This window comes from Prunus mume, linkage group LG6, assembly GCF_029339155.1.
Source record: "Prunus mume cultivar Tortuosa linkage group LG6, ASM2933915v1, whole genome shotgun sequence".
NCBI classification, from domain to species: Eukaryota; Viridiplantae; Streptophyta; class Magnoliopsida; order Rosales; family Rosaceae; genus Prunus; species Prunus mume.
The window spans coordinates 22,704,220-22,717,102 of record NC_142703.1 but is presented as its reverse complement, the minus strand read 5'-3'; the positions used below and the strand labels follow the sequence as shown (position 1 = coordinate 22,717,102).

The following is a 12,883-nucleotide window of genomic DNA, read 5'->3' as shown; positions in this document are numbered from 1 at the left end:
GAAAGTGTTGTCATATGTATTAATGTGTTGTATTGTTTCCCTTTTATTCAATATGTATTAATTTGTTGTATTGTTTCCCTTTTATTCAATAAAGAAAGCATTACAAAATATAGATATTTATTAAAAACATTTCTTACATCAAAACTTCGCATAATTAACAAACCACACACAAAACAAAGCATAATTAAAAACAAAGTATTAAACTTCACTTCATCCACAATGATTGCCTTTCATTTTCCATAAGTGCTCAATCAAATCAACTTGACATCTCTTGTGAACATAGGAAGATTGCATTTCTTGATAACGATCAATCATGGGGTTGTTGTATCGACCATCTCGAATTAACGGTTCATGCTCCATTAGTTGTCCATTTGCTCCCATTGGCCTTTCATAAATTCTAGTCAATGCCGTATTCATGGGATTGGGTTCGAACACCTCTGTAGCATCATAATCATACTCATCCTCCATAATCATGTTATGGAGGATGATGCAAGTTATCATAATGTTCCGCAACACCTCTTCATCAAGCATCCGAGCAGCACTCCTGATAATTGCCCAACGAGCTTGCAAGATACAGAAACATCTTTCCACCTCTTTCTTATAACCTTCTTGAAAGGCAACAAAGCTTTTTTCCTTCTTGGATTGGAGATTTGGAATTGTTTTCACGAATGTCGTCGACCTCGGATAAATTCCATCTACGAGGTAGTATGCACATGAGTATACGGTATTGTTGATTTGGTATGTGATCTGGGGGGAATGACCTCTCAAGACATCGTTGAATATCAGGGATTGACCAAGCACATTGAGGTCATTCTGTGATCCGGCAACTCCGAAGCAGGCATGCCAAACCCAAGTGTCTAACGAAGCTACGACCTCTAGAATTATATTTGTTTGGCCTTTTCAATTCCCATAATCTCCCTGCCAAGTAGTTGGGCAATTCTTCAACTGTTAATGCATGTAATCGATACTTCCAATCATGTCTGGGAAACCTCGAGCCTCGGCTTTTTGCACAAGCCTTCAGGATGTCCCTAGCCGTAGGTTTGTGGATCCCTCTTGTAGAGATTTTCTATTACATCACAAAATTTGACCAAGCACTCTAGGATAGTGGATTTTTCCATCTGCGCAATCTCATCCACCTGCTCTGCAGATGCCCCATACGCAAGCATCTGCAAAGCAGACTATAAGTTTTTTTCTCCGGAAGAAGACCCAAAACCCCAACAACATCATACTTATGATCGAAGTATGTGTCGTAATTGCAAATATCATGCATGATTTTTTGGAACAAATGAGACTGCATTCTATATCTCTCTCGAAAATGAGAAACATAATATAACGAATTTGGGATAAAATAATCTTCCAAGAGATTCTTACCCCGAGACTGCCTATGTCTGTTCACGTTCAGGGCACGACGATGGTGGTGTTGCTTTGATTCATTGAGCATACACACCGCTACAACCATTTCTTCCTCCTCTTCATCGGCCTCTTGATCTTCTTCAGCACATTTGCACCTAATTTCTTCCTTTTCTCGCTCTTACCTCTCCAACACCCTCCTCATGTTAGACATTGGGAGTAGAATGTGTTTTGTAAAATCTGAGAAATAAAATAATAGAGAAGATATGGTGTGAGAGGTATGAATTGAGGGTGTAGTTTTATAGAGGGATTGAGAAGATAGAGATGACACGTGGTGCAATTTTAGAGGGTGAAAATCTTATCTGAAATCTGAGATTAGATTTTTTTAATAAATATCCGAAAATCTTTTGTGAAATAAGACACGTGGCAACCAAGAATCTCATCCAAAAATTTTATCTGAAATTTGATAGACACGTGGCAATCGAAAATCTTATCCGAAAATTTAATTCGAAAATTTTATCCGAAAAATGTTATCTGAAATTTTAGGTGAGAATTTTATAATAAATAGTGACATGTGGCAACCGAAAATATTATCTGAAAACCTTATCAAAATTAATGGTTTTAAGTATAAGAAAATAGAAAATAAATTAAAGTGAGTAGTGTTTGCCATTGCTCTTACCCTTTGGGATGAAACCAAAAAAGACAAGGCTACCACTATTCACATGAATAGTGTCAAACCTTGCCTTGCCTTTGGCTTACCCCAGCCATTTGGGGTGGAGGTGCTCTTAGAGCAACTTCACCCATTTGCCATTTGTCATGGCAAGGGGGGTTAGGGCAGACACTATTCACGTGAATAGTGGTTGCCCTTACAAAAAGCATTGTGTGTTTCCACCCATTGCCATGGCAAAGGGCAATTACTATTCATTTTTTTGTTTTTTTCACAAATTTTTTACCTCAATAATTAATTTGGATAATATTTTCGGATAAGATTTTCAGATTCCTACGTGTCAAGACTATTCATATATCATAATCTGATAAAATTTCCTGATAAGATTTTTGGGTTCAAATTTCGGATGAATTTCAAAATTCAAATTTCAGATAAATTTCAAATTTAAAATTTTCGGATAAGATATCATGCTTCATGCCCCTCCGGTTTCAATAGAAGAAGCCATAATATGATAAAGAAAAATAAAACTTGAAAGTGAAAAAAAATTGAGTAGAAAGTGAATAATAGAAGAAGGAGAAGAAAATGTATGAGGATTTGGTGTTAAAAGTGAAGAGTATTGGTTGGTATTTATAGAAGAAAAAAAATTCAATATTTTTTTTAAAAAATTTCGATTATTTTTCATTTTTTTATTACACAAAAATTGGCTGCCATTGGATTGGAGAAAAAAAATCTGATCGGAGAGTCCAGAGTGCAACACGTGGAACTATAAGCGACCTTTGTAGCACTATAGCGGCACTTGTAGAGTGACGTCATGGTAAAACTCTGGCTGGAGCTCGGGCTAGCCCATCTGGTAGGTCCCACCATCTGCCAGTGTGTTTTGCCACTGGAAACAAGATTTTGGCCCAAAACCCCCTCCCCACCCTCCCCTTGGTTGCATTGCTGGAAATGCTCTTAGAGGGAGCAATTGGCACATAAACATGATTCTTTTAAAGCGTTTATATTATGAGAATGTTTAAAAGAATTTAGGGCTCGTGTACTTACCAGTAATGAAGGAAGTAAGAAATTGGGGAATTTAGGAATCGAGGAAGTAATGAATTAGTATAAGAAAAAGCATTCCCATTAAACTGTTTACTAACCATATGGAATCAGCACAGGAATGAAGTTGATTCCCATTGTCATTGTGTACTAATTCTCATGAATCATAACCTAAACTAATTGGATGGTGTTAAAGTCAGATGATAAATCATGGATTTTGAAAAATTAAGGTGACATTTCTCTTAATTTTTTCTTTAAGGTGACAAATTGAAACTGATGTATAAGTTCAGGTAATATATCTACAAAAATCTCATTTAGAAATTCTGACTTTTCTCTAAATTCCAAGTTTATTTCTCCTATCCAAACACACCACAGAAGAAGTTTATTTAGTCAATCGTCTATTATGTTGACACAAAAAATTAGTAGGAAATGTATTCCATAGTGGGTTTGAGTAATTTAACAAACTCCGTGACTTAATGTGGAGTAATTAATAAAAGAAAATTAAATTCACCCTAATAATTTATTTATAAACTCTACAAAACAATGATTATATTAAAAATAAAAGAAACGCCATTGAGTGAAGAAAGCATATAATAAAATCCAAGGTCTCTCTACTTAGAGCATCCACAATGGGCTCCCTAAATCACCTCCTTAGCTAAAATTTAGGTAGAAATTGAAAAAACCCACCTCCAACCATGCTCCCTATCTAACTCCTAAAATAAGGAGAGCTCTAGAAGCTCCTAAATCTGATGAGAGAGAAAGGACTCCTAATAAGTCCCTAAAATTAAATGCTCCTATATTTTAATATTATTTTAATCATTTATTTAATTCTAACTATTTTTTATTGTTGCTTTTGTGTCTATACTTCATTCAAAAATTGAATTAAAAAAGTATATAAACATTTATGACTCTTTAAATTAGGGAGCATAGTTGGAGTATAAATTTTATAGAGAGCTCTTAAAATAGTTTTTTAGTGTTTTTAGCTAAATTTTAACTAAAAAATAGAGAGCATGTGGATGCTCTAATATGTAGATTTGAAATTGAGTACGAAATTTTAGTTTTAGTTGATGTGGCATATGTCACATCATTAAAATACAAATAGTGACATCATCTTAGTTCAAGCATTCAAAACCCCCAAAAATACATTGGTTAATAGAAAACAACAAAATAAAAATATTCAAGATAAATGGGGCAAAACAGTCAAATGTAGTCAATAAACAAAACTGAAAAAAAAATTAGAAAAGGAAAATAGAAAAGATCGTGTTGCCAGAAATAAGAAAAGAAAAGCACACGTTGTAGACTTGCAGTTCTATTTCCACATAACTGCTGCAGTTCCAAATTTCAAAAGAATAATCAAAACTTCTTCAACAATCTTCACAAATGAGTTCTTCATTATATTTTTGTTCTTCATTTTTTTTATGTTCTTTAAAGCTCTTTCAGTTTCTTCTCCTGAATCTTCTCTCTCGAAATTGCTCTATTGTTTTTTTTTTTTTCGAATGCAATTTCTTTCATTATTTATGATACAATTTTTTAAACGGTTTCAGATATTTGATTAAGGTGAGCGGTTGCAGTTCAGTTTGTATGAAATAACTTTGTTTGTTAATCTCTTCAATTGTATTGCTTGGGTTCTTAACTATATTTGAATTCCCACCTTTATTCCATTGTAAAGTTGCACGTGGATTAAATGTAGAGTTGTAGAGTTTCGTCAGTATTAGGGGGAGCGTGCCATTTGGGGAGGCATACTCATGTATGGTGGACATCCGAGGGGGAGTGTTATAAATGCACAGAATGTGGATGACCACCATTACATCCATTACCTCCACCTTTTGATATATTGTAACCTATGTAATTAGTAGCCTTTAACTTATAATTTGTGAGTTCGCTTCCTATCATTGTAAGTCTATAAATAAGTGATTATGAAAGAAGAAGATAACAAGTTTTTTTTAGAGACTAATTTATATTGTCCTCCTCTACTCCTCATTTCTCTCTACAAATTCCCTTAGTTATATAACAATTGTGGAGTTAAAGAGAATTTTTTGTACCAAAAAAGAACAATTTTTTTTTTTTGTTTGGGTAAATACCACGAGGTGTCCCCACACCTGAAGGGTGAAACTAATCCCCGCTCGGGGTTTGGCTTGCCCTTGGCCACAAAGTGCTCCTAACTGGTTTGCCAACTGGAGGTGGTAGTTTGTCAACCGCACCACACCTTGTGGTTCCAAAAAAGAACTATTTCACTTCACTATGTAAGGAGTTTAGAGCACTTCCACCCATTGTCATGGTAAAGGGTAAGGGCAGTTATTGTTAACGTGAATAGTATCTGCCCTAACAATATTTTTGTTACTTTTTCACTCATTGCCATGGCATCCCAAGGACAATTACTATTTATATGAGATTAATTTTATTTATATGTATGAGATTATTATTATTATTATTATTTTAAAAAAAACATTGTTAGTATGTATAAAAAAATATTATGTATTTTTTGGTAATTTTTCAGAATTGTTACAAGACATTATTTTCTTTCCTAACGTCACACCTCGAGCAACATGACTCTATTGTTCTTGCCTTCAGGCCTACCTAATCTTGGTGGAGCCCACCATTTACCCAAGTTGGATTTCATTGCTGAAATTAGGGTTGGGCATTTAAACCGGTAACCCAGTCAAACCGCCCAAACCAAACCGATGGTTTGGGTTGGTTTGGTTTTTTTTCAATCTTTTTTTGTTCATTGGTTTGAACCCAAATCAAACCGAAATATATGGTTCGGTGTACAGTTTGCAATATTCAAAACCACGGTTTAACCAAACCAAACTGAAGATATTAAAAAAATATTATATATAATATTATTATAAGAAATACATATATCTATATATATAATACATAGTTTCAATCTTTTCTTTTTCTTCTCTCTCAATCTCTCTGTTTGTCTTGTCTTCAACAGTCCCTATCTCTCTATTTTTTTTTTCTCTTTCTTCTTACGTCTGTCTTCACTCTCTCTCCCCATCTCCCTCTTCTTCTTTTTTCATTCTTCTTCTTCTCTCTCTTTTCTTCTTCTTCTTCTCCATCTCTCCCTCTTTTTCTTCTTCTTCTCCTGTCCATCGCTTTTATTTCTCTCTCTCTCTCTCTCTCTCTCTTTCTCTCTCTCTAAGAAAGCCAAAAAATCGAAACCGAACCAAACCAAACCACCAAGTCTGGTTAACCGAAGTGGTCGGTTTTCATCAATTATGGTTTGGTTTCGGTTTTCAAAATAGCCAAATTGAGGCCTACGGTTCGGTGTTCGGGTTGAGCCTAAAATCGAACCAACCCAAACAGAGTCCACCCCTAGCTGAAATGGATTTTAAAAACGTAGGGGGGCCTTTTGCCTGAGCTAGATTATAAAATTCTCACCTAAAAATTCAAATAACATTTTCAGATAAAATTTTCAAATTAAATTTTTGGAAAAAATTTTTGGTTGCCACGTGTCCATATTTATTATAAAATTAATATCTCACTCATCATACAATTGAAATACTCCCGGTTCTCATAGTCCGACACAATTGAGTACAAGGACGACTCAATCATTGGCGGAGGCGTTTCCACCGGATCACGACGTGGTGGAGTATTTTCCTTAGGATGACGTAATAGTGCCATTATTTCGACCGGGCGCACTGGGTATTGCCGACATTGTTCACTTGAGGAGCCATATGTAATGGTTTTCCTCTTTTTTGTTTTGCCTTGAATAATCTATTTAAAAAAATGAAATTGGAAATGCAAGAAATATATATATATATATATATATATAGGACATTAAATTGAATAAAACTACAATTAATTTTTTTTTACCTCGTCACCAAGATTTTGACTTCTTCGAACGTTTGTCCACAACCCTCCGGCTTCGATGGAAGAGACCATTGTATTTTTGCACAAATGGAATTTTGTAGTAGAAATTTTGGTGTGGAAAGTGAAAAATATTAGAAGGAGATGAATTTGTAAGAAGATTTGGTGTGGAGAGTGAATAATATTAGTAGGTATTTATAGAAATTTTTTTACAGAATTTATTGATATTTATTTGATATTTTTTAGCCAAAAATTGGATAGCCATTGGATTGGGCAAGATTTTTTGATGGGAGGCTCCAAGAGAAGTCACGTGGCTTGTAGCCGTTGGGCTATGTGGGATGATGGGTCAGCGCTAACGTCAGGCTGATTTTCAAACTTTTTTTTACTGTTGGCACGTAAAAGCCTTCGGGCAACAGCCCAGTCCATTTTTGCTTGTGGGCCTGCCCAAGCTGATGGGCCCCATTCCTTGCCCGGGCTGGGTTTTCTGCGCTGAAGGTGGAAATCGAGCCTGGGGGTACTTTTGCCAGGGCCAGGCTATGGAGCTGGACTTGCTCTGATGGCATCTGACAGAAAAGAGCTCAAGAGAAAATAACGTTGTTAACAGCATCACGTGGGCAACATAAGAAAATACAGAGAGAGCTCAAGAGAAAGAGCAGTGAGCCAGTTATTAAATTTAAAGCAAGCTAAAGGGACAAAAATGTACAAGTAAAAATAAAGATAACAAGAATATAACATCAAAAAACAGAATGGATTTATTCTCATTGGGGGCATTCCAAATCTATAATAGGATGCTTCTCTATTACATGCACATATAACAACCGATGATTCAACATTAACCCAAAGCCACAATGCAAAATACAGTATTACAGTGATGTATGTATCTACAAGTCCAAGAGATGAAGAGATATTATATTAATCACACAACCTGATTGCAAGAAAGTAAAATTTTACAGAGGAAGCCAAGGGAGAAATACATAGACTATATATTGACAAGGATTCCACACTTGCGCTCGTTTCATGAGATTTCAACGCTGGAGTTGGATCATAACATATGTCCTTGCATCCTGAGCCAAAAGAAACCCTGATATACAAATCCCAGAATCCAAGTGAGTCGTTTCGCTTCTATTTCACCCCTTGAGACGAACCACAATGCAGGATATGTCATCCTTGCTGTCTCTGTTTAATGCCTCGGCTACTAATTGTTTGGCTGCCTTATGCGGGTCTTTTGTCTTTCTGGCAATATCAACTGCCTCTTGATTAGACATGACCTGAATAAGCCAGAAAAAATGGGAAATAGACAAACATGTTTAAAAGAAAATTGCTGCGAGCATGTCATTTGATTAGAAATTAATGGAATTGACAGCAAAGAGAGAGACATATATCATGGATGAATAACAGTTGGGAAGGAGTAGGGCAGAGAGAGATTACCTTCCATAGACCGTCACTTGCAAGGATGAGAACATCAGTTTCTGATCCAACATCAGAACTTCGGACATCTGGATCGGACCTCAAGTGTGTCTTGAGATTCTTGTCTCCGAAAGCTCGAGATACAGCCAGCTGACCATTCACCCTTGCAACATCTCCTAATATAATATCCAACATACATCAGTTACATTGAGTAAAGAAGGAAATGCAAATCAAACAGCGGTCAATGACAAAAGATCCAGCACACAGGTTTTGAGCTTCTGTACAAATTCAAAAGGGCAGTATATAGCTGCAAGCATGTCATTTGTGCATAGTGGAGATAAACTCTATACTTTCACTATATTAAATTCCTAATGAATAGAATAAAATAATTACAAACAACAGAAAAATCCCCATATAAGAACACTCACCAGATTCAAGTGATATATACCCATGTTTATAAATATGACATAACCTCCCCCAGTTCGAAATACCAGATACAATAATTTCAAGAAAATAGAACCAGAAATTTCTTTCTGCTAACAGCCTATCATTGACCAACCTCAAGTAAATCAGCTGAGTATCTAAAAATTCATGTATCTAAGAATATGAACATCAAGAACTACGATACATATCTAGATAATGCAGTTATTCCATCTACAGAAACATTGTTTTAGACAGAAAAAAGAACCCCAAAAAATTCCAGTACGCAGCACCAGTATTTCATTTGCAGACAATCTTATCGGTATAACAAGCACAACATTGTGCCAAGACTGAAGAAAAGGCACTAGGCTAATTCCAATATATATTTCTAAAAAGGAAAATGATAATTTAAGTATATTCCAACATCCTTTGGAACACAAAATTACAAGAGATTCAGCCATAAAAAAAGGAAAATTCTGATTTTTCTATTTGTTTTGTATGGCTCGGGGTATACAGGTCTATGACTATGTATCCAAGGGGAATCGAGCATGAGACCGCTTCCTGAGGTGCCTATCTCGGCCTGACCTAGCACTGGACTAACCCTAGGGGTTAAAAGATAAAATTCTCATCGAAATGAGGCACAACAAAAAAATAAAAAAACCAAACTACATACCCACCTCTAGCCATTTTTACGTCTCTTTAAGAAAAAGTCCCATGTGCCATTGCCCAATTTTATCATTTTTGAAGGAAGGAAAGGGTGAAATGCTTCAGTTCCTAAACTCTTCACGGGATGAGGCTGATGTCTTACAGATGTTCATAAAAAAATCGTATGTGTGCTCAAGTGTGTTCGTGCCAAGAAAGTTCACATAGAAAACTCTTTGGGATACACAGGGACAAATGCAAAGAGGAAAACCTTAATGGTGTTCAATTAAATTTTAAATATAAATTAATAAGCCACAGTCATAGGAATAACAGGTTTCTTAGCCATTAGATTGCCAAGAAAAGACCTCATGAAAGTCAATCTGGGCCCAACTAGAAGCATGAGGGGAAAATACGAGGTACTAGGATTATAGGATTCAAAAAAAGGGACCGACCCGTATTTTGAAGTAGAAAGCACTTTCTTTGTTAGATAAATATGTTGCAATTTCCAAGTCCTATCTATTAAACATTTGAATGTACCTGATAACATAGATGTGTTGTCTGAAAATCTACATAATTGAATGTTCTAAGTAGACACCCTCGTAATTTATTTATTTTTCAAACAGTATGAGGGTGTCAATAGTTAGGCAATGAGGTTTACTTTGAACCTTTGAGTTAATTTCATGATCAAATCCGTGTCCTAATTACTATTCATGTAAAAATGTAATGACGTACACAATCTAAAACCTAAAAATAGAGGCTAGATCAATCAGTAGGGACCATAAGTTCTTTAACATGCACACATGCACACATACACACATGCGAACACATATGCTTCAGAATTCAGGATCTGTGAGTTGTTAAAGAACCTGGTTGGCATAAAAAATAAAAAAGAAAAAAAAAAGAGGTGTTAAAGAACCTGGCATGTTTGAGACAAAGCCACCTCTGTCCTCAATGCTGCCACGCTCGGTGTTGGGTTCATGATCAATGCTCATCTGTACTGCCTGCCCTCTCCTTGAAAGAACTGCTCGTGAGTCTCCAACATTGGCAATCCATAACTTGTGGCCATTTATGAGAATTGCGGTAACTGCAGTAGATCCACCTCGTCCCAAGTCAGGACTATGCGATAGAATTGCCTGGTCTGTTCTCTCGTAGGCTTTCGAAATGGACCTGTTGGGATCAGTCCAAAACTCCTCCTAAAATTGAAATAGCATGATTAAGTAATAAAACTTCCAAATCAATGTATGTAAATGCGCTATGAATTCCTACTGCAAAATCAAATTATTTTTACCCATATATTCATATATCATATGACCATCTTTGCACGTTTTCTTTTTACATAGATTCCTTCTTAGGGAAAAAAATTATTTTACCTATAACTTCAACAAAACCAAGTTAAAATAGAACTTCTTAAAGGTATAATTTAATTTTATTGCAAATTTCTATGACCAATGAAAGAAATCAATTCAATTGCCATGTAAAACAGAATGATAAATCTCCCTTGTGGTGTCAAAATGCCACTTTCAGGTTATGATTTTAATATAAAACCAATAATACTTCATCTTGGATCAACAACTCACATCCTTTAAGATATTCGGAAGCAAATGCTTCTGAAGATAGGCAGGCACACTGTCTCCCAAGTGCCCATCATAGATGGCAAACAGTCCAAGTTCATGGCCCTGGGAGTGCACAAATTTTGCAACATGAAAATCTTCCATTGGATGATTTGCTTTTCCTTTTACTAGGCTAAAGCCATACTTGACTGGGCCCTGATGGCTCCTACCCTTGCCGGAGCTACATGAAGATCGCCCTCCTACAACCTAAAATCAGAGGAACTTTTAACTTCCAACTAAATCCTGCAGAACCAATAAAGTATGCATATGGGAATAATAGAAAAGGTAAAACTTGTAGAAGTCAAGACCATAGTAACCTCTGAGCTGCAGACTGAACAATATTATTTGAAGAAACAGACTTTGAGACAATTAATCCAGCTAAAAGTTACATTCTGGCAAGGACTTGCAATTTAAACCAATGAACTAAGCTAAATATCGCAATATTGATTCTGCAGTTCAACTTAAGTGGTAAATTTAAAGGTAGATTTGGTTTCACATTCACGAGAAATTTCTACTGAGATAAGTAATAAATCTGTTATGGTCTACCACCAGTACCAATCATCAATAATTTTTTAAAATAAAGTGCCGTCTAGTTTCACTTTTTGTAAACCAGCTTGTATACATGAATCTTCACAAATATGGATAGAATAATGTACAGTTACATTCTTCGTTGTGTTTTTGAAGTCTGTTCCCAAACCATATTCTTTCTTTTCCCCCAAAATATGGCGTCTTCACCAGAAATGGACGAAAAGTTATTTATAATTCATTTCAAATCTCTTTATTTTGATTTCTAAAAGGGAAAAACTACGGGAAAGAACTGCTTAAAATGGATTAAAGAAGTATTTTTGTGAAACATTAAACATTTTCCTTTCCTTTCACTCCATTTGAGAAAAGCAAATATAAGAAATGAAGTTTACCAAAATAATTCAGTAAAGGTAACGCATACTCATTCTCGAAATTTTTGAAAATCTGCACCATTTTGAAACAGACATAGATATGGCCTGAACTAAAGCAGTGACTTATATACAATATCAAAATATTAAGTCCCCCAAGTTCATCATAGAATTGCCATACAACGGTAGATCAAAAGACCACAGGAAGTTAAACAATATACCAAATAACAAATCCCCAAAGTATCTTACAATATAAACAAAACTAAGCACCCCCTGCAGAAAGTAAATATGTGTGCAATTACTAGAGAGGAAAAAAAAAACATAAAGGAGAAAAAGCTAAGATATCCTTGCCTGAGAATAGACAGAACTGAAGCAACACAAGTTATCCATATAATTCAATCCCACCTCAACTTGTTCCTCTATCACTCAACATCTACCTCTTCTGCAAGCCAAAACAGAAAACACAAAAGGGAAAAGAAACTTAATCCTTCAAAAAGAAATCTCAGCTGATAAAAATTTCAACTTTTCTGGAAATTCTACAAAATACAAGATGAAAACCATAATTACTGATCAATTTAAAACAGACCCATCATCCAAAACAACCAAAGGACCCCATGACAATCCAAAAACCACATAAGTTATACAGAATTATGAAATTTGTAAACTCAAAATTCTCCTTACCGATCCACCAATCTCCTAGCTTTCCCAGAAAATGAAAGAGAAAAAGCTGCACAAGACTTGAAAATTGGATGCTTGACCCTCTCTTAGAGAGAGAGAGAAAGAAAGAAAACTCTACGAAGCCACCACTTCAACACAAGAAAAAAAAAATCAATCTACTATTGAAAAAAAATCATTATATATATAAGTAAGTATAAATAGGAAGCACTGGTTGAAGGTGTGTAACCGATGGTAGTCTTCATGAGGAGTCTTTGAAGGGCAAATGATGGCTGCCAAAAGGCAGAGCTTGCCCTTATTGACTTTGCAGGATTTTATTATTTATTTATTTATTCTTTTAATTTTTTTGGTTTGCTTTGTTTACTTGGTTT

At 35.4% G+C, this 12,883-nt stretch overlaps 1 protein-coding gene across 1 annotated transcript; it reads right to left on the bottom strand.

The window, feature by feature from the left end:
- Positions 1 to 7,594: 7,594 nt before the first annotated feature.
- On the bottom strand, positions 7,595 to 12,883 carry LOC103336120 (putative protein phosphatase 2C 9). The gene is made up of 7 exons (XM_008239158.3): positions 12,742 to 12,883; positions 12,519 to 12,643; positions 12,189 to 12,279; positions 10,912 to 11,151; positions 10,251 to 10,527; positions 8,294 to 8,448; positions 7,595 to 8,133 (listed from the first exon to the last, which is right to left on the bottom strand). Exons 3-7 carry the CDS (start codon positions 12,225 to 12,227, stop codon positions 7,993 to 7,995), a joined length of 852 nt encoding a protein of 283 aa, XP_008237380.1. The 5' UTR covers positions 12,228 to 12,279; positions 12,519 to 12,643; positions 12,742 to 12,883; the 3' UTR covers positions 7,595 to 7,992.

Bases quoted from the DNA above. Each gene is read 5' to 3' on its own strand.
- LOC103336120 (XM_008239158.3), bottom strand. From the start codon at position 12,227: ATGGATAACTTGTGTTGCTTCAGTTCTGTCTATTCTCAG. The intron at 11,152-12,188 runs GCAAGGATATCT...CTCTGATTTTAG, and splicing joins TCAGTTCTGTCTATTCTCAG to GTTGTAGGAGGGCGATCTTC. The intron at 8,134-8,293 runs GTAATCTCTCTC...TGGCTTATTCAG, and splicing joins CAAGTGACGGTCTATGGAAG to GTCATGTCTAATCAAGAGGC.